Source organism: Coenobita brevimanus, chromosome 14 (genome assembly GCF_032717465.1).
Source record: "Coenobita brevimanus isolate Jiangsu-jjx chromosome 14, ASM3271746v2, whole genome shotgun sequence".
Lineage (NCBI taxonomy): Eukaryota > Metazoa > Arthropoda > Malacostraca > Decapoda > Coenobitidae > Coenobita > Coenobita brevimanus.
This window is the reverse complement of record NC_136967.1, coordinates 27526374-27549509: the sequence shown is the minus strand read 5'-3', so window position 1 is coordinate 27549509 and position 23136 is coordinate 27526374. Positions and strand designations below refer to the sequence as shown.

Below are 23136 nucleotides of genomic sequence, written 5' to 3'. Positions count from 1 at the left end.
GTATTTTATTCACATGAAACACAGATTCCTTAAGTGTGACTTTCGACAAACATCGCGAACCATACAACATTTACCAACAGCCAGCAAATAAGCAATTATAACATTACCTTCATTCCCGCACCGTTCATAATAATCACAAAATTACCGAGACCCACCTCCTCCCTGACCGTGAATCTGAAACTGGTAGACCTCTTTAACTGACGTTATTTCGTAAGAGGAGGCAGGTGGGACACCTGGGAGACAGGAGGAGGGAGATGGGTGAGGAGGGGACAATATTTGTCTGGCTGGTGGGGTGGGGGGGCTCTACTGGAGACGAGTAATGGGGTAGGGGAGAGTCGACTGTGGCAGGAAGCTAGGATGGGATGGTGACATGGTGCCAAGTCAGCTATAGTTTAACGTTGATTATGGAATTTGCTAGTCAGGCCATTGAACGTTATGCGGACTTTAGCACGTTACGCAGTCTACCGGCATGTTTTGTTATATCTCCTATAGGATGACCTACTGCCCATGGGTTGGCACATTACACAAACCCTGTGTTATTAGTGTATGGTGATGACTGTGTCATCACATGGTGATGTGTGAAATGCCTCTCGAACGTTTGTCTGATGTTACATCTGTTGTCATAGCTATTCTTGTTGCGTTTACATAGTAACATCATGGATGACGACTGTGATACTGAAAGCATAGGAGGGGGAGGAAGGAATTTTCTCTTGCCACGATGTATAATAGTTAACAGTAGTGATTCGTGTCTATGGTTCTTGTTAATACAGTAATCTCTGTAATAACTGGACACCCAATTCCTGGACACCCCAATTTCCGGACATTTTGGGCCTGGGCCTTCGGGGGGGGGCCCCCCCCCAAAAAAAAAAAAAAAAAAAAATCCCACGGCGCAGAACAGCTGTGTTTACACACGGCCTCTTCACCCCTTCCTTCCTCCCCCCTCCCCAGTTATCATCTAACTACCATCATGAGTAGATGCTCATTGCAGTGGATGCCGCACGTGCTCGTTTTTGTGAATAAACTGTGAATAAACTGCAATACCTCGCCACTAGACCACATAGGAATTTACAGTGTTGTGCAGTGTTAAGATATTAGAATTTAGAGTGGAAAGGATTAAGTGTGGAGTGCAAACTGGCAGTTGAAACCAGCGTGGCGCGATTAAGAACAGAATGTGCAGTGTTGAACAATTATAACTCACAGTGCAAAGAATTAAGTGCAGCCTAACACTGGATTACTGTATGTGCTTCAAGAGCATTTTCACCACTGCCAGAGCCATACAGGAGGTGGCTACAGACATGCCGTAAGTACCTTGTTCACTGCTAAATATTTTCCATACTTCTAATTCCTCATTCTCTGGTTCCTTTTCATTTATTTCATGCTTTACGTCCATTATTGGTGTGAACAGGGTCTTAAATAGGTGCTATGCATGTCCGGTAGGGAGTTATGTAGGTGGCTTTCAAAGTTAGGCTGAGTTTGGGTCCATAAGTACCAGTCCAGGAGGCAGGGGCCCAATATCCGGACAAAACCAATTCCCAAACATGCCTTTGGCTGTATTACGTCAGATATTAAAGGGATTACTGTATCTGTATGACACCGATGTAAATGAAAACGTGATTTATTAGGAAGGATGGACTGGGTCCTAAAACATTGGTGACGAATCTGGGGTGGGCTATTAGGTGGGTGGAGAGATGCCTTTGGCTGTATTACGTCGGATATTAAAGGGATTACTATATCTGTATGGCACTGATGTAAATGAAAACATGATTTATTAGGGAGGATGGACTGGGTCCTAGAACATTGGTGATGAAACTGGGGTGGGCTAGTAGGTGGGTGGAGAGATGCCTTATCAGCCATATTACATGATCTTTATGTCGGATTACTTTATGTCAGATTATTGTTAACTCTACACCGGTATGAAGGACATGTAACTGTTAAGCAATCTGAATCACAACCTCAATATCCTGTTCACTGTCCACCCCCCCCCCCCCCCTTCCCGACAACTGTGTGCACTCAGACATGGGTACTGACGGGGAGGTGAGATGGCCGTAATGACTGCTACACTATGAACAGTGGATCACATATTTATACATCAACGACAGTGGTTCACCAGTCTTCTATAATGGATTACAATACACCTGTTACTCAGCCAGGGCAACAGCTCCATGTTCGGACATTGCTGAGATGTGTGGCTCAGTAGTTACTCTCTGTGAACTGGGCAATGTATAGTGGTCCTCGTATTTATCTTTATTCTGTCAGTTTCATACAATGTGAACGTTACTCGGTTGTCTAGCATAAAAAAACACACTGCAGGGGGTAGGGGGGTTTCAAGAATACTCCCCCAGTATCCCTGCTTGTCGTACGGGGCGACTTAAAGGGTTGGTGGTGGGTTAGTGCCCCACCCCGTAAAAAGAACTAACTAAAAAAGCGAACAAAGCGCCTCAGACCCGGACGGACCACACGTTGACGACTAAGGAACGGATGAAGGACATTCTTAGGGTGGGAACGTGAAATGTGAGAGGAGTGAATGATGAAGTGAAAGAGAGAGAGATTGTTCAGGTGCTTGAGGATGCAAAAGTGGATATATGTGGATTGACTGAAACGAAATGGAAAGGTGAAAGGGTGAGAGAATGGGAATATGGTTTGGGTATATGTGCAGGAGTCAATGAAAATGAGAGGGCAAGAGAGGGAGTATGTCTGATGATAAGCAAGAAGTGGAAGGAGAATATAAGAGAATATGGAACAGTGGGTGCAAGGATTGTATGGGTGAGGATGAAAGTAGGTATACAAGCGTGGGCGATTGTATGTGTGTATGCCCTGACAGACGATCGAGTGGCAAGAGTGAAAGATGAGTTTTGGGCGAGTGTAGAAGCGTGTATGGACAAGTTTGAGAGGAGCGAGAGAGTGCTGTTGATTGGAGACATGAATGGCAAAGTTGGGAATGTACGAGTGGATGGAGTGGTTGGTCAGTGGGGTGTGCCAGCTGACGTAGATGGGAATGGAAGTGCTTTGGTGGACATCTGTGCTTGTAAGGGGTTGGCAATAGCCAACACCTAATTTCGGCTTAAGATGATCCACTGGTATACATGGAGAGTAATGAGGAGGATGGATGGTGAACTTGTTGAACGAAAGGCAATGATAGACTACGTGTGTGTGGATGAGCGAATGAGAAGACAAGTGTTGGATGCAAGAGTGTGGAGAGGGTGGGGGAATGGAGTCTCGGACCATCACTTAGTGATGGCCAAGGTAGAGCTGCAAAGAAAGTGGTTGAGGAGACGAAGGGGAAGACAGGAGGAAGCAACTCCTGTGAGAAGAGTGGAGAAATTGTAAGATAGTGAGAAAATGACAGAGTATAAGAGCATAGTGGAAGAAAGACTGGGAAGGTATGAGCTAGAGCAGATGGAAGGGGTGGAAGACATATGTAAGATATTCACGGAAGAGATAGACGCACATTGTGAGGCGGTTTGTGGAGTGAGGAGGAGATGCAAGGGTGTGCAAGGGACAGCATGGTGGAATGATGAGGTGAAACGAGCTGTGGAACAAAAGAAGAAGGCATATAGTGAATGGTTAGCGAGTAGAGGTAGGGGAGAAGATGAGAGAGAGAAGAGAGAGGTATATGTGAGCAGGAGAAGGGAGGTTAAGAGACTGGTGAAGGAGAGTAAAAAAAAAAGTGGGTGAGGAGTTTGGGAGGAATCTGAGTGTGAAATGGAGGGAGAGTAAGAAATTGTTTTGGAAGGAGGTAAAGAAAGTAAGGCAGTGTGAAAGGGGCAATAGTAGGGGAGTGAAAGATAGGAATAATAGATTGTTGGTTGAGAAGAGAGAGAAACTGAGGAGATGGAAGGAGCATTTTGAGGATTTGTTGAATGTGGAGAGTGAGAGCAGTGCAAGTATAAGCGGTTGGGAAATGGCTGGGAGAAGAAGAGATGAGAGGAGGGAGGAAGAGATCAGTAGGGCGGAAGTAGTGGAAGCGATGAAGAATATTAAGTTGGGAAAGGCCCCAGGAATTGATGGAGTGTGTGGCGACATGCTTAGGTATGGGGGTGAGATTGTTGTGGAGTGGATATGGAAGTTGCGTAGATTGGCTTGGGAAGAGGGAAGGGTTCCACAGGACTGGAAATCAGGTATAATTGTTCCTTTATACAAAGGAAAAGGAGAGAGAGAAGTATGTGGTAACCATAGGGGTATTTGCCTACTTAGTGTGACTGGTAAAATATATGGTAGAATACTCATTGATAGGGTTAGGCATATGACAGAGGAGCTAGTTGGAGAAGAACAAGGGGGATTTAGGAAGGGAAAAGGGTGTGTAGATCAGATATTTGTTCTAAGATGTTTAGTGGAGAAGTATCTAGAGAAGGGAAGGAAAGTGTATGCTGCCTTCATGGACTTGGAGAAAGCTTATGACAGAATAGATAGGCAAGGTATGTGGAAGGTATTAAGAATATATGGAGTGGAGGAGAAATTGTTGAGTGCTGTGAAGAGTATGTACGAGGGAGCTAGGGTTACGGTGCGAGTGGATGGTGAGCTGAGTGAGTTCTTTGATCTCAATGTGGGACTGAAACAGGGTTGTGTGATGTCTCCATGGCTGTTTAATATATTCGTGGATGGGGTTGTAAAGGAGGTGCAGGGTAGGGCAGTGGATGTGGGGGTGGCTCTAATGAATGAGGGTGAGATTTGGAAGCTTCCGGTGTTGCTGTTTGCTGATGATACAGTATTGTTGAGTGAAGATGAATGGGAGTTGCAAGGTTTGGTGAATGAATTTGGGACAGTGTGTAAGAAGAGGAATCTGAAAGTTAATGTAAACAAAAGTAAAGTTATGGTGTTTGAGAAGAATGAAGTCACAGAGTTTGCAGTGAGGTTGGATGGTGAGGATCTGGAGAATGTGAGTGCATTCAAGTACTTGGGTAGTGTGATGAGTAAGGATGGAACTTTGGGGGATGAAGTGCGTGAAAGGGTACAGCAGGGAAGGATGAGAAATAGGGAGGTGAGTATGGAAGTTAAGAAGTCACTGCATGATAGTATTGTGATCCCTACCCTGACATATGGAAGCGAGGCATGGACCTTGCAAGAGGGGAACAAGTCAAGAGTGAGAGCAGTGAAAATGAGTTACCGGTACTTGAGAGGAGCATGTGGAGTGACGTGGAGGGACAGGTTGACGAATGAAGAAGTGAAGGAACGCTGTGGGGTGGATGTGGATGTGGTTGAGAAGAATAGGAGAAATACACTGAGGTGGTTTGGACATGTGAAGAGAATGGAGAATGAAAGACTGACTAAGAGGGTGTATGTAGGTGAGGTGGAGGGAGGGAGAGGGAGAGGTAGACCGAGGATGAGGTGGAGGGATGGAGTTAAGAGGTATATGAGGGAGGGGGGGGTGAGTTGGGGGGAGGGTAGTCAAATGATGGGTGACAGCGACTTGGAGGCGTTTAGTCTGCGGCCACCCTTTGCGGGATTAGGGCGTCGGGCTGTAGATAGATAGATAGATATTTCTGTAACTAATGGCATAGTTGATGTAATATACACGTGCTCAGACTGGATAACTGGAGAGTTTGCAACATCGTTTCACCATTATTAGCGCTAGGATTTGTGAATGAATGCTTGGGGTGTACGACAGTTGCTCAGCATGAACCCAAATATAACTAATAACACTGGCAATGTGTAAAATCAACAGCCTAACACGGCATGCAGAAAACAGTAACATAAACTTGGGTTAAGTAAATCCACCTTTATTTTTTACATAGGTGCCATACAGATATTAATCCCTGAAACGCGGAGCGTCGCGTTTGCGACAATCGCCAAAAAGGACATAACGGCGGATCGTCGCATTTGCGATTCGAGTTAGTTTTGAATAAATGGGGCAAGGATGTTCCAGCTGGTATTGTCTATCAGTACCACCACCTTTTAGCTACAATTAGCATACTTGACCTTTGTACTACTGACCTCCATTGTTGCCAAGTATCACGTTTTTCCCCCCTCCCTCCCCCCACCACGGCCCGGCCAGCCTGGCTGTGATATATGGCAGCGCTCTGACTGCTCAGAACTGTAAATCTGCGCTCTCCTCTCACAAGCAGTTTATGCTAATAGGAAACGCTTGTTTCCCCAGTTGTCACACTAGCTTTTTTTCGCGCGGTTTGCCCCTGTTTAGCGTCAGTTTACCGCAGGCTTTGACAGTGACATTATGGCGAGTTCTAGGTCTTCCGAGTCAGTGCGAGCGACCGACAGGAACGAGAATAAAGTGACGGGCGTAAGGCAGAATAAAAGCGCGCCACGGTGATCTTTTGGGAAGTAATATGATTGAAAATAATGTAGTATACGTGTTTTTAGCTGTGAAAATGGAAATGTTTGTTGAGTGACGGGAAGACCGCCGCCGCGCTGCATGTCGGCTGTACGCTTCGTTGATTTTAGCCTTATTTTCAGTGCTTAATGTACAAATACGGATTCCAAACTACATGTACGTTGTAGTATAAAGTTTACTGTGACAGAATGAGGCTGTGGTCGAGGGGAAACCGGGTTGCTGGAGTTGTGAAAGTGAAGATTTTGTTACCCAACTTTGCAAGTCTCCACAAGTCCTTGGGTAGTCCATGAAGGCTCAACACCTGTCTCTGGAGAAAGCTGAATGTAAGTACTATCTGCCATACCAAGTATAATGTTCTAGGGTTAATCTCTGATTTTTGGCTAATATTTTCTTACAGGTACTCAGACCGCGATCCTACCCTGCCACCCGGGGGGGGTTGGCTGTCAGTGGCTGCGTTTTAGGGGTTAATGATAGTCCTAGGGACCATCATTACTGTCAGACTGTTTCTATTTATTGGTAATAAAGGAAAAACCTACATAGGCCTATCCCTACTGTACGATGTCACTTGTCATCCATGAGGATACTGCGTTACAGACTACAAGATTACAGTAATTTCCAATCACTATGACAACAGCTGTAACATCTGACAAACTCTAAGGACGTGTCATATATTTGCATAATAACAAAGTCACTAAACTCATATTACAGGGGTACTGAGCCACCCAGTGGAAAGTGTGTCGTGAATTGTTACAAACCATGACGGTCAAAAACAACACGTGGCAACGTCAACATAATGTTTCATGGTCTGACTGTAAAATTCCATATTCTCCATGAAACAGTAATTTTGCCCAGTCATCACCTTGTAATCTATCCCTCCCACTGTAACTCCTGTCCTTTACCAAAGTCCACCATCACCTACTCAATCACCCCTCTCCTCCAGCCCCCAGTTTGACAACTATTGCCCCCTTCCTCACCTGCCTCCCTCCTCCTGTCTCCCAGGTCCCCCACCCCAACCCTGTTATCTCCTGTGGCACCACCTCCTATATGTAGTGAACTTCCATCGATTTCAGAGGTCTACCAATGTCAGGTTCACGGTAGGGATGATGGGCGTCATGATAATTCACTCTTCAGTGATAGTTGTGGCAAAGCGGTTAACTGAGACTTATATGATGAATTGTTAACTGTTGCATGGTTCATGACTCGAAACTAAACCACTCATGAAATCCGTGTCATTCATAATAACTGCCATTTGTGACATATTTTTAGAAAACTTACCCTAATCATGAAATGCTATTATTAATATATTTTCGAGCAGAACATTGCTTATACTTTATATTACCACCAATAACAGTGCACTGCAGCAATGATCACTGCATTTGCTTCGTCCTATTGACCGAACGGAACCTGGTGAAGTTCCATGCCTATCAGTGTTACCAGAGGTGGAGAGCATTACACCACCTCACTGGTGGACAGGGTGTTTCTGTTTGATATGTCCACTACTGTACCTGTCCAACCCAACCCTAATCTCATAATTACTAACAGCACAAAGTTTTTTCCCTCTACCCCATCGCCTTTCTGCTCCAGACCTACGTCTCCTCTCTCTCTCTCTCTCTCTCTCAGATTAAAGGCCCATTATTGTCTCCACTCCTCCACGTATTCCCTATCCTTCCCTGTACTGCAATAATTACCTCAATTCTTTGTCAGTGTCTTCAGCTGACCCCATCCTTCCTTGTTATGACTGAACCCCCACCCCTCCGACACACACATGTAGCCCAGTCTGGCAAGAATGCGGGCATCTGGCAACACTGTAAAGACCTATGGCGGCGAGGGACATAAGCACGACTCTCATGTAAACAAGTGCAGCCACATAGAAAGTGGATACCAAATGTACCCATTTTTGAGTTGTGTAATTTTGGGATGTTAGTGTTATTATGAAATATTGGTGGAAATTAAATGTTTGTGTTATTGTGAGATCGTTGCTTCATTTTCTCTTAACCCGTGGATTGCGAGCCACAGCTCAGGCTGGGTAGCGTCACATTGCAAGCCACAGCGCAGGCTGTGCTGGCCATGCATCACCTCTAACTACTCCACCCTACGTACTTGCCTGGCGACCGAAGCCACTCCCAGGTACTCGAGCCTCGTGAGGGGCTGGGGGGGTTTGCGGTGGTTAGGCCCCCATGCTGTCCTCCTCTTCTCTTCAACAGCCTCTGGGGGGTAGACCCACGGCGAAGACGCCACCGCTCCAGGTCACAGAAAACACCGACATTTCATAACTTCACCACCATTCGACAAGACCGGACCGATGGCGGTGGCAGTGGACTCATCACCCTGGTACACAAATCCATCAACTTTGCAGATACCAGTGGACACACAAAGTCACTTCTCCCCCCGCATGACACCACAACAGAAATCTATCTATCTATCTATAGCCCGACACCCTAATCCCGCAAAGGGTGGCCGCAGACAAAACGCCTCCAAGTCACTCTGTCACCCACCATTGGACTACCCTCCCCCCAACTCACCCCCCCCTCCCTCATATACCTCTCAACTCCATCCCTCCACCTCATCCTCGGTCTACCTCTCCCTCTCCCTCCCTCCACCTCACCTACATACACCCTCTTAGTCAGTATTTCATTCTCCATTCTTATCACATGTCCAGACCACCTCAGTGTATTTCTCCTAATCTTCTCAACCACATCCACATCCACCCCACAGCGTTCCTTCACTTCTTCATTCGTCAACCTGTCCCTCCACGTCACTCCACATGCTCCTCTCAAGTAACTCATTTCCACTGCTCTCACTCTTGACTTGTTTCCCTCTTGCAAGGTCCATGCCTCGCTTCCATATGTCAGGGTAGGGATCACAGTACTATCATGCAGTGACTTCTTAACTTCCATACTCACCTCCCTATTTCTCATCACTGCTTTCAGTGTACCAACAACCTTCCTTCCCTGCTGTACCCTTTCACGCATTTCATCCCCCAAAGTTCCATCCTTACTCATCACATTACCCAAGTACTTGAATGCACTCACATTCTCCATATCCTCACCATCCAACCTCACTGCACACTCTGTGACTTCATTCCTCTCAAACACCATAACTTTGCTTTTGTTTACATTAACTTTCAGATTCCTCCTCCAACACACTGTCCCAAATTCATTCACCAAACCTTGCAACTCCCATTCATCTTCACTCAACAGTACTGTATCATCAGCAAACAGCAACACCGGGAGCTTCCAAATCTCACCCTCATTCATTAGAGCCACCCCCCACATCCACTGCCCTACCCTGCACCTCCTTTACAACCCCATCCATGAATATATTAAACAGCCATGGAGACATCACACAACCCTGTTTCAGTCCCACATTGAGATCAAAGAACTCACTCAGCTCACCATCCACTCGCACCGTAACCCTAGCTCCCTCGTACATACTCTTCACAGCACTCAACAATTTCCCCTCCACTCCATATATTCTTAATACCTTCCTCATACCTTGCCTATCTATTCTGTCATAAGCTTTCTCTAAGTCCATGAAGGCAGCATACACTTTCCTTCCCTTCTCTAGATACTTCTCCACTAAACATCTTAGAACAAATATCTGATCTACACACCCTTTTCCCTTCCTAAATCCCCCTTGTTCTTCTCCAACTAGCTCCTCTGTCATATGCCTAACCCTATCATTGATTATTCTACCATATATTTTACCAGTCACACTAAGTAGGCAAATACCCCTATGGTTACCACATACTTCTCTCTCTCCTTTTCCTTTGTATAAAGGAACAATTATACCTGATTTCCAGTCCTGTGGAACCCTTCCCTCTTCCAAAGTCAATCTACACAACTTCCATATCCACTCCACAACAATCTCACCCCCATATCTAAGCATTTCACCACACACTCCATCAATTCCTGGGGCCTTTCCCAACTTAATATTCTTCATCGCAACAACAGAAATACAATCAATTAAAATACACACTGGTAACAAATCACACATAACAATTGCCAACACATACATTCCCCCCCAATCATCCCCCACAGTACCACACAATTACTCTCAACAGATACACCACATCACTAACATACCCAACATCATCCTGGGTGGTGATTTCGACGCCAAGTCGTCGGCCTGGCATGTCAACAACCCTGACACAGACAGAGGGCTGGTACTACAATCCCAGACAGATCATCTTTTCATACTAAACTGTCTAGACCAACATACCCATATCCCATACCAAGCCCTCTTCCTCCCATCATCTCCAGACATCACCTTCTGCTCCCCAAACCTTGCTCCCACTACATCATGGAGAGTGGTCAAACCCTTAGGTTCTGATCACCTCCCAATCATCATCACTACCAAAACCAGAGTCACCCCAGCTGGCCACAAACACACATACACTAATTATAAGAGAGCCAACTGGGAGGCCTTTGTAACTGAAACAGAACAACATTCAAAACACTAAACAGTACACCCATCACAAACATCAACACCGCTGTGTACACTTTCAATACAGTCATACAAAACGCAGACAAAAGACACATCCCTAGAGGCAACAGAAAGAGACACAACCCCAACTTCACACCAGAAATTCAAGGCCTCATCAGACAACGGGACACACTGCGACACTCCCCAACACCCCATACACAAGGCACCATACAACAAATACAAGAACTCAACACTCAAATAAACAGTAAAATATCAGAACAGCAAACACTAAACTGGAAAAACTACATCCAAACACTTGACCACATAACAAACATCAGCAAACTCTACAAAACACTAAACAGCATCACACTTTCCAACAGCAACACCACACAGTCACACGCTGCCATCACAACAACAGACACCATACCCTCGAACAAACAACAAGCAAACACTCTCATCAATCACTTTTCACAAGTCAGTCATCTAACCCCCCATCCGAAAGACCGACATATCATCAGACGTAAGAGACAGTTCCCCACAGACCCAGACTACGCACCTTTCACTTACAACCAGACGAAGCACATCATTAACAACCTCAAGCACTCATCTGCCTGTGGACCAGACAACATAAGCAACATTCACCTTAAACACCTAGGACCACAAGGCATACAAGCACTCACCAACATATCAAACTACGGCTACTCACACAACATAATACCCAACATCTGGAAGCATGGCAATATCATCACTATCCCTAAACTCAACAAAGACTCCACGTTACCCTCCTCACATCGCCCCATCACACTCCTTTGCACCCCATCTAAAGTCACTGAACGACTGGTACTACAACTAGTCACACCTCACATTCCCCTAGCCCAGTCACAACATGGCTTTAGGCCACTACACTCCACAAACACCCTTCTTACAGACCTTACACAGAGAGTTTTTGATGGCATGAATTCAGCTAGGCCACCACACAGAACACTCTTAGTCACACTAGACATTAGCAAAGCTTTTGATGCCATCCCCCACCACAACCTCACAAACAAAATACTCAACACAAACATGCACAATAACACAAAAAGATGGCTGTCAAACTACTTAGCAGGCAGATGTGCACACGTAACATTTGCCGGTCAGTCTTCTAACATCAGAAACTTCACAAACGGCGTCCCCCAAGGATCTGTTTTGTCCCCTACACTCATTAATCTATACATGCATGACATACCAACACCCCACACACCACAGATACACATAGCTTCCTGTGCACATGGTATGACACTTACATGTACACACCAAAACTCAAACACAGCTGCACACATCATTCAACCTTACCTCAACACATTACATGAATGGTTCACCACAAACAGGCTCAAAATAGCCCCAGCCAAATCTACAGTTACTTTTCTCACAAACTGGACAGCAGAACACTGTCACATCCCACACCTCACCATAAACAACACTCCACTACCACACACACACACACCCAAAATCCTTGGTGTAACATACAATACATCAATGTCATTCAAACAACACATCACAAACATTAAAAATAAAATAACACCAAGACTCAATGCTTTGAGGTCACTTGCCCATACAACATTTGGACACAACAAAGAAACCACCACCACAGTATACAAACAATACATACGTTCAGTGATGAATTATGCAACCCCTGCCTGGGCTTCTAACCTGACCAAAACACACTACAACACTCTACAGACCATACAGAACAAGGCCCTAAAAAGAATCACAGGCTGCATAGCTACTACACCCACAGACCACCTACATCAAGAAACCAAAGTCCTCAAGGTCAAGGATCACCTAGACATAAGAGGCACCCAGTTTCTTGCTGCAGCCTCCACAAACCCACAACATCCACTACAGTACATGGCAGCACATCCACCCACACCAAGGAACATCAAACCAACACCCAGCACACGATACCATACACAAATACTGTCATCTCTCCCCCCTTGCCCACCTCAGGCCAGCTTCCAGAAGCATATCCACACTCAGATCACTCGCCGCTCCATTCAGTCACTTAAAGACAACACACAGCTGCATGCACGGTCTCCTGACATCCACCCATCTGAATCATATCTTCCTCGTGAGGACAGGGTCCACCTGGCCAGGCTGAGTTGTGGGCACCATCCAGCCCTCTTATGCTACCAGAAGAGGCTGGATAACTCCGTCGCTGATGCCTGTCCAGGATGCAACACAGCACCCCATACTATTAAGCACATTATGGAAGACTGCATTGCACACAATCACCTACGCCAACAACACAACATACACTCTTTGAGAGCTCTATGGGAAAGTCCGGTCTCGGCCATGGCCTTCCTAAGGGACTTAGGGCTGTTCGGCCAGACTACCTAGGGAACAACTACTACTACTACTACTCCACCCTACGCAAACTTACACATGGCTCTACGCAAAGACGGGGAGAGAGAGAGAGAGAGATTTTTTTCTTTTCACCAGATGATGCCCTGGATGTTTGTCATCAATTTAATTTTTTTTTTTTTTTTTTTTTTTTTTTTTTTTTTCCCTACAAAAACTTACACATAGTCCTACGCAAAGACAGAGAGAGAAAAAATTTTTTTTTATTACCAGATGATGGCCTGGATGTGTATCTTCAAGTTTATAATAAATAAAAACAAAAAAATTTTTCTTCATTTTATGTGCACCATGGGGTAGGATAAAAAAAATTAATTTGCTCAATCCACGGGTTAAATTGCGACTCTACTTGATTTTTTCCACTCTACTTGATTTTTTCCAGACTCATATTTGATGATTTTCAGATTTTATTTTTGGGTTTATGTGAGTTATAAACTGCTTTTAGACTTAGTTTTGATGGTTTTTAATCTGTGTAGGAGTTTAGGTTAGCTAGAAACTTGTTTTAGACTCATTTGGGTGGGTTTAGGACTAGGTTGTGGGGAAACCCAAGGCTCAGAAATATCCCTATACTTTACACATTTAATCCACCCCGAGATACGATACCCCGCCTAGCGATGGGTTTTTACTTAACCATTTGCATTGCTAAACTGAGGTTTGCCTGTATTAGCACAGCACAAAACAGACACCTGTTGCTCAGATATCTTGTGGCCAGGCACAAGCTTCTCATTCTCATCTACCGGAGTGTTCGTAGGCACTTACTGGTAGAAGAGGTTGTGTTGTCAGCATTATAGACTTGACAGAGAGCGAGGCCCTCCTTCTCAATCAAGCCTAACAGATTCTGCCGAAATTCCTCCACATCTGTTGCTTAGATGTCCTGTGGCGAGGCACAAGCTTCTCATTCCCATCTACCAGAGTGTTCATGGCCACTTAGTGGTAGAAGAGGCCAGTTTTGTCAGCATTTTAGACTTGACAGAGAGCGAGGCCTTCCTTCTCAGTCAAGTCTAACAAATTCTGCTGAAATTTCTCCATTCCCTCGTCAGTAATGTCCAAAGCTTTGTCATAGGTCTTACGATTGGTAAGGCCATGTCGAAGCTTGAACCTGAACAACCAACCTTTGGATGCCTTAGGTCGGGGACGTTGCAAAGGTGGACAAACTTCTTGGCAGCAACCTTTAACTTGGTGCCTCACACTAGCATGCCTGCAGCCCATTGTTGCAATGTCAAACAATCGACTTTGGCATGCGGGGGCAAACTCATAGTCTTCTGCTTAATATTGCATCTGTTCTTCTGGCCAAGGTCTGCTGTGTACTGGGTGTGTTTGTCACAAGCTTTCTTGATGTCATGGAGGGTTGAGCGGGCCAGGTTTTACTCCTTAAGGGTGCAGGAAGCTGATCATCCTGCATCAATCTTACTCAGGATCTTGCTCTTTGTCTCCAGACTCATCACTACCCTCTTCCTTTTCCCAGGTGGAGGGGCCATCATGACACACTCTAGGAAGAGGCATGCAAGGAATAGCAAGGCCTGAAGCTGTTAGGGAACCACCACAAAAGCCACCACATGCGCTACCATAACACCAGTCCAGAAAGAGCTGGTCACAACACAAGTAATGCGTGGGAAATGAGAGCGGGCAACAGGGGTCTCTGGTGAACGTAGGGTAAACAAACCAACCTGACATGGCGGCACACCAGACTGTTCTCGTTCATGTGGGCGGATATTTTCCGCGCAGCCATAATATCGAAACAGACACAAGCATTTTGTGCGGATAGTGGGGAAAAAAAGATACAAATAAATTGTTTGGAACAGCCAGATCACAGCGTCCAGGTGTTGGATGGTCTAGGTAATGGCCATCTGGATGATTGAGAGATTACTGTACTGTAATGTCTAATTTCTTGTCAAGGGAAAGACAACATCTTGCCCTTTTAACCTCACCCTCAGCAGCATCTCAGCAGCATTGGTAGCACCATGCTTTCCACTATGGGTAGCACCAAATATGATATCCGAGTTCAGAGTTTAAAATTTCACACACTCGAAGTTCTCTCTCCACTTAATGTCACACACAGTATTGTTCGTAGCATACTTGCACTGTCACTTGGTGTTAGCAATAGCATTGTGTGGATCTCAGGCAAGTGAGAAGGTTAGGTAACTTGAAAAGTTTGAGGGAGACGATCACTGGCATGGGACACTTTAGGGAATGGGCGAGCAAGACTCAAAGGGTTGGCACAAAGGTCACCGCCAGCACAGACCCAAGATGGGGGTTCTGTGCATGTAAACATCAGGCAGCCATCTTGGCTGTGATAGCTGATTGTTGGCTTGTGTGTATCACTGTGTCTGCATGAGATTCTTGGAGACGGTCATCAAAGATATCGTTATAGCAAAATTGTGGCCAATTTTTAAATGTTATTCCTTTGCATTAACGTTCTAGTGATTTATCACAGCGAATAGTCATATGGTGAGATAACTAGACCAGACTGTGTGTGTATATCATCTATCCATCTATCTATTTGTCTATCTATCTATCTATCTATCAGTCTATCTATCTGTCTGTCTGTCTATTTGGATACAGTTGTTCTGTTCGTGTACTTACGTGTATATTGTCTACTGTAGGTAGAGGGAAGGAGGAGGAGGAGGAGGAGGAGGAGATTTGCAAAAGTAGATTATGAAAAAGGTTGCAGCCCTTATGTTTATATAAGAAGTCTTTAAATTCTTGGACTTTTCCAAATGTTTTTCTCCATTTACAAAACGTAAGATCCAATATTGATCTTCTGCAAGGTAATGCCATGATGATTTTCATTTTTTTTTTTTTTTTTAATCCATCCATCCATCATCCAATCCCCCTCCCCCCTTTTTTTTTTCCCTCAAGGAGTATAGGAGGATTATTCATCCAAGAACTGTTACTTTATTTTTTGATTTGATCAGCATTGAACCATACATCTTCAATGGGCTTTCAACCCTGTGCTTTTTTAGGTTTGGGTAACGTCTCATCGGCTGCAGAGTTCAACTTCGAGTGTGACCCCGAGGCGGCAAAGGTGGTACTGGAGGAGACTTGCATCCCCATTCACCTCACACCTTGGGAGGCTACCCTCTATCCCGGTGCTCTCCCCTATGTATGCATTGTAAAAATTCTTTTTTACTTGTTGGGCTCAGGTTTCTCTTCCCATCCTCTCATATGTTATTTCTGGTGGCAAGGGGAGAAAACTTCTACTCAAATATTCACTTTTTCCTGCGTGTAACTAAGTAGGATGGGAAGCTAGCAACTCACCTCTTTATATGTAATAGAGATGCACTAATCCCATATCAAAGACTATGTTGCAAACAGTCCATTATTTTTGTAACATGAGGAAGGGGGATATTGTATTTTTTTTTTTTTTTTTTTTTTTTTTTTTTTAGTGGTAGTAGAGGTAGGACGTGAAATAATGCTGATTTCCTGTGTATAATGTGTTCAGAAGAGCATGTAGAGATTGACAGGTGTGAAAGGATTGATAGTCCTGGAGAGTCTCTTGAGTGCATGGAAGAGTTTTATTTGGGGGACATGTTATGTGGAGAGGATGGAGGGTGAAAGACTGACAAAGAGAGTGTATGTGAGTGAGGTGGAGGGTGGAAGAGGGAGGGGGAGACCGAGGATGAGATGGAGGGATGGGGTGGAGAGGTATATGAGAGAGGGGGGTGTGAGTTGGGAGCAGGGCAGTGAAATGGCGGGGGACAGGGCGACTTGGAGGCGATTTGTTTGTGGCCACCCCAAACGGGATTGAGGCGTCAGGCAATAGATAGATAGATAGATGTTATGTGGTGGAGTTGGGATTGAAGCTAACTCTCTCGGTAGGCTAAGGAGCGGTTGGAGGAACTTCAGGGAGCTGTTGTGTGTTCTGACATGAGAGGGCTGACCATCCATGCTAAAGGATCTTTGTATGTGGCATGTGTTAGGATTGTAATGCTGTGTGGGAGTGCGACCTAGGCAGTAAAATAAGTGGATATTTGTAGGCTCAGACATAAAGCAATGACAGTGATTAGATGGATGTGTAGTGTGTCCATGAATGCAAGACCCAGGAGGGAGGGTGAGAATTACAGTTGAGCAGATTCGAGGTAGGATGGGACGAGTGTACTAGTGTTGTGATGAGGAGGGGTGGATTGAGATGGTTTGGATGCTGTGTGGTAGTGAGACCTGGGCAGTAAAGTAAGCGGATATTCATAGGCACAAACATAAAGCAATGACAGTGATTAGATGGATGTGTAGTGTGTCCATGAATGCAACGTCCGGGGGGGGGGGGATTACAGTTGAGCAGATGAGAGGAAGGATGAAAGTGGAGTATACTGGTGTTGTGATGAGGAAGGGTGGATTGAGATGGTTTGGACATGTTGAGAGGATGGGGGATGGCAGATGGGTCCAGAAAGTCAGAAGGTTGAATGTTGAGGGTGGGGTTGCAAGTAGCAGACCGAAAAAGATCAGGGATGAGGTCATAGAGTGTAACCTCGGGGATAAGGGACTGAATGCGGAGCCTGCCAGAGATCAAGCAATATGGAGAACCGCCATTAGGTGACCAAGGAAATGGGGGGGGGGGTGATATATATATATATATATATATATATATATGTAATCACTCTAATATCCGGACGCCCAATATCCGAACATCCCCACTATCCGGACATAAGAATGTTTCATACTGTACTTTTTTCCATACTGTACTTACCTCATTTCACTCTTTAATGTCCTTTATTGGTGTGAATAGGGTGTTCGGAGCTATGCATGTGCAGTAGGAAGGTGTTTTTCTGAGTTAGGCTAGGTTAGGGTTCATAAGTACCAATCCAGGAGCCAGTCACCAGAATGTTTATTATTGTATGAACCTACTTCTAAACCCTCATTTTATGTTTCTTTTGCATTTATTTCAGTCATTTATGTGCCTTATTGGTGTGATTTGGGTCTTAAATAGGTGCTATGCATGTCCAGAGGGAGTTGTATAGGTGTTTCTCTGAGTTAGGGTCCATAAGTACAAGTCCATAAGCTGGGGCCCAATATCCGGACAGAACCAATATCCGGACCTACCTATGGCTCTATTACGTCGGATATTGGAGTGATTACTGTATATATATACAGGCAGGATTGGATGAATCAGAGAAAGATAGATTTTGGGATGATTTAATACGTGTAGTGGGTGGTATGCGGCATGATGAGAGTAATTTTGGGAGGGGACTTAAATAGTCATGTAGGTGAAGCAGCACAAGGTTATGAAGGAGTGCATGGGGGATGTGCGTATGGTCTAAGGAATACAGAAGGAGAAAGGATACTCGAGTTTGGGGAGGCAACGGACATGAATGTGTGCAACGCATATTTTAGGAAAAGACAGTAGGTTAATTACGTATGAGTCTGGGGGAAATAGCAGTCAGATAGATTATTTTCTGGTTAGGAGGGCCGATAGGAGGTTAGTGAGGGATGCTAAAGTTATAGGAAGTAAGGAGTGTGTGCAGCAGCACAAACTATTGATTTGTGATATGGTGCTTAAAGAACAAGTGATGAAAAAGAGGACTTATGTACCTAGGAGGGAAATATGGAAGCTGAAAAACCAAGTAGTAAGGGATGCCTTCTATAGCGAGTTGAGGAGAGTGGTGGCTGAACAGGGAGCTGTAGACAGAGGCGTTAATGAACAGTACAGAGCCCTCAAGAAAATTTCTTAAGAGTTACTGATGTAAAATGCGGCTGGACAAGAGGACCACCAAGACATGAAGTAACTTGGTGGTGGGATGAGGGTGTAGAAGCTGCAGTTAAGGAGAAAAGAAGGCTTTTCCGGGAATTGAAGAAGGGTGGTAGCAAAGAGGAATATTTGGCTGCCAAGTGTAGGGCTAGAAGAGAGGTATACAGGGCAAAGTCTGAGTCACAGAGACAATTACTTGATAACCTAAATCATGGGGAAAGGAAAAATTTATTTAGGGTGGCAGGTCAGGTGAAGAGGGATAATCGGGATATCATAGGTGAGCAGTGTGTGAAGAATGATGAAGGAAGGGTAGTGGTGAACAGTGAGGATATTAAAGATGCATGGAGAGAGCATTATAACCGGTTGTTGAATGAGGAGTTTGACTGGGACAGGGAAGGTTTGGAGCCAGCAGATCCAGTGTCGGGCCCTTGGCCTTTGATTGATACTGCTACTGTGAGTGAGGCAATAGGCAGGATGAGGGTGGGGAAGGCAGCAGGTGTGTCTGGGTTGACTGCCGAAATGTTGAAGGCCTCAGGCGATATAGGGGTGAGTTTAGTCACTGACCTGATAAATAGGATTATTTATGAGTGTGTTGTCCCAGATGATTGGCGAAGAGTGTAATTGTAAATGTGTATAAAGGGAAGGGTGATGCCCTGGAAAGAGGAAATTATAGAGGTATAAAGCTTTTAGATCAGATAATGAAGTAATGGAGAGAGTTTTAGAAGGTATGATTAGAGAACGAGTGAATATTGATGAGATGCAGTTTGGGTTTATGCCAGGTAGGGGGACCACTGATTCCATATTCATTGTTCGACAGCTTCATGAAAAATATATTGGTAGGAGAAGAGATCTTTATTTTGTTTTTGTTGATTTGGAAAAGGCCTTTGACAGAGTCCCTAGAGAGGTGATGAAGTGGGCAATGAGAAAGCTTGGCTTGGAGGAGTGGCTGGTTAGGGTGGTTATGGCCATGTATGTGGGTGCTCACATTCAGGTGAGAGTGAATGGAGATTTGAGTGATGAGTTTTCCGTGAATGTTGGTGTGCATCAGGGGTCAGTCTTGAGTCCCATGTTGTTTTATCATGGCACTTGAAGCCCTTTCACGTGACTTTAGAAACGGACTCCCGTGGGAGTTATTGTATGCTGATGATTTGGTGTTGATTGCAGAGAATGAAAGGGAGGCGGAGGAAAGGTTTAGGAAGTGGAGAGATTGTATGGGGCAAAAGGGTTTAAGGGTAAATGCAGATAAAACAAAAGTGATGATATCTAGGGTTGGTGGCGGTACTGTCAAAGACGAGGGAGAGTGGCCATGTGCAGTAGCTTGCCACCAAGGGCGTGGGAAGATAATTCTGTATCTTGTGCGGTGTGTGTGATAAATGGGTGCATAAGAGATGTAGTGGTATCAGGAAGAGGTGCAGAGTGTGAGATAATGCTTGATTTTATGTACGTGCGTGGCCGGGGTGAGCAGGTGGAGATTGTCAGACTGATGGAAAGGATTGTGAACTTGCAGGTGAATCTCTTGAGTGTGTGGAAGAGTTTTGTTATTTGGGAGACATGTTGTGTGCTGGAGGTGGGGCTGGAGCTAGCTGCTGTGGCTAGGGGTGAGAAGTGGTTGGAAGAAGTTCAGGGAGCTCTTGCCTCTCCTGGACATTGAGAGGGCTCTCCTCTCTCTACGTGCTAAGGGGTATTTGTATGCAGCATGTGTTAAGGAGTGTAATGCTGTATGGCAGTGAGTCCTGGGCAGTGAGTGGGGAAGATATTCGCCGGCTCAGACGTACAGAAATGACAATGATTAGGTGGATGTGCAGTGCGTCCCTGCGTCCAAGGCCTGGAGGGGCTGGGTTTACAATGGAAGAGTTGAGAGGTAGGATGGGACTGGAGTGTATTGGTGTTGTGATGAGGAGAGGTAGATTGAGGTGGTTTGGACATGTGGAGAGGATGAGGGATGATAATTGGGTGAGGAAGGTGAGAAGTGTTAATATTGGGGGTGGGGTTATGAGGGGTAGACCGAGAAAGACATGGGATGAGGTCATTAAGTGTGATCTTAGGGTTCAGGGACTGAACAGGGAGGCTGCAATGGATCGTGCAGGGTGGAGAGCCGCCATTAGGTGACCAAGGCCGACACATGCAAGCATGTTAGAGCCTATAAAATCGAAAACGAAACGATATACAGTATATATATATATGTGTGTGTGTGTATATATATCTATCTATCTATCTGTCTATTGTCAGATGCCTCAATCCTGTTCGAGGTGGCCACAAACAAATCGCCTCTACCTCACCCTGTCCTCCGCCATTTCACTGCCCTGCTCCCAACTCACACCTCCCTCTCTCATATACAGTACAATCCCAGCTATCCGGTATCCAGACAAACGGAATACTCAGAAAAACGGGAAAATTCAATGGCTGGTAAAAATGTCAGTAAGTTATAACTGTGCGCCAATTTGAATGGACCGCCAAACCGCCATTTGATCGTGTCACGCGAGGCTGGGTGAAGTCAGGCAAAGCGAGGTGAAGGCATTTCCGGCTAATGTAAATCCCTAGCAAATCCTCTTAACCACCCCTCCTCTCCCCCTCTTTCCCCTACTTGAATTCAGTCATCCTCCACACCCTCCAAAAATCACCAGTCTGCTTTTTGCCACTAGACAGTAAACAAGCTCTCTTGCTATTGTGTTCCTCTGATAGACGGTAATTTGTACACTCCAAAATGCCTAAAGTGCAAACTAAACGTAAGTGTATCGTGCATACCTTGAAACAGAAGCTGGACTTATGCAACAGACTTGAAAAAGGCGAACATTATAAAACACTAATGGCTGAATATAAATGTTAATAGGAATGAAAGTTTACTTTGTTGGAAGAAAAATAAATAAATAATATGCCTGCATTTCTTACGTACATCATTTATTTTATTTTCTGCAAAACAGCTGAGTGGCGGGTGAGTGGTGGAGTGATGGAGGTCAGGTGGGGAAGAAGAAGAACAGTCGGGGTCAGAAACGTAAACAAAACCCACGTGGGGGTACAGGTGTCGTGATAATTCTACAGTGCAGTCTTAACACATCATCAGTTCACTAATAAATGTTCAAGCTTTTATTTCTTTATTTTATTTTTCAATTTTTATGAGTACAGTACATATAATGAATACAGTAATTTGGTAAACAATGGACTGGTGCAATTTGCAGTACTGCAAATTGCTAGACATTGCACACTCTGCGTGTGTTATGACCATGGTGTGTGTTTACAAGGCAGTTTTTCAGGTGGAATCTCTTAGTGTAACCCCTAATGTGACTGGTGAGTACCTGAACTGTATTTACTGCTGTGATAGCCTTTATATAGATTTGACTTGAAAATCAGAAATACGGGAAAAATCTGTAACCGGGAAGGTAAATTTCCCAAGCCACCCGGTTAACTGGGATTGTACTGTACCTCTCGACCCCAGCCCTCCATCTCATCTTTGGCCTCCCCCTCCCGCTCCCTCCCTCCACCTCACTCACATACACTCTCTTCGTCACTCTTTCACTCTCCATCCTCTCCACATGGCCAAACCACCTCAGTGTGTTCCTCCTAACACTTCCTATCACATCCACATCCACACCACAACGCTTCTTTATATGCTTGTTGGAGATATGTAAGAAGGCATGGATGAGTGAAACTGTACCTGTAGAGTGGAAAAAGGCTGTGATCGTACCCATGTACAGAAATAAAGGTGAGTGAAGTGAGTGCAAGAATTATTGTGGCATAAGTTTATTGAGTGTGGTAGGGAAGGTATATGGAAGAATTATTATAAAGAAAGTAAGAAAGATATCAGAAGTCCTAGTGAGTGATGAACAGTGTGGCTTTAGGAGTGGCAGAGGATGTGTGGATCAAGTATTTGCAGTGAGACAGGTAGCAGAGAAGGCTTGTGAGAAGGACCTTAAGGTGTTTATGGCATTCGTGGATCTGGAAAAAACATATGACAAAGTAGAAAGAGAGGGATTGTGGAAAGTTTTGTGCATGTATGGTGTAAATGGTAAGCTGTTTGGTGCTGTCAAGAGTTTTTATGATGGTAGCGAAGCATGTGTAAGGGTTAATGGGCATCTAAGTGAGTGGTTCACGATCAGTGTGGGCGTGCAACAAGGTTGTGTGATGTCCTCTTGGTTGTTCAATATATATATGGATGGGGTGATGAGAGAAGTAACAACACGAGTAATGGAGAGAGGGATGGCGCTTGTAATGAATGGTGATGGATGGAATATCTCAAATTTGTATGCTGATGTTACAGTACTGCTTGCAAGTACCAGACAAGAACTTGGTAGACTAGTGCAGAGTTTTGATGTCTGTGAGCGTCCTGCCTTGAGAGTAAAAATGTGAA

At 44.8% G+C, this 23136-nt stretch overlaps 1 protein-coding gene across 1 annotated transcript in view; it reads left to right on the top strand.

Annotated features, from left to right (window-relative positions):
* The window catches only part of LOC145390263 (uncharacterized), a 355704-nt gene that overhangs the window by 127684 nt on the left and 204884 nt on the right, over positions 1–23136 (top strand). Inside the window, exon 4 of the mRNA XM_080265244.1 lies at positions 16072–16211. Coding sequence (XP_080121370.1) covers positions 16072–16211 — 140 coding nt within the window. The remainder of the gene's footprint in view (positions 1–16071; positions 16212–23136) is intronic.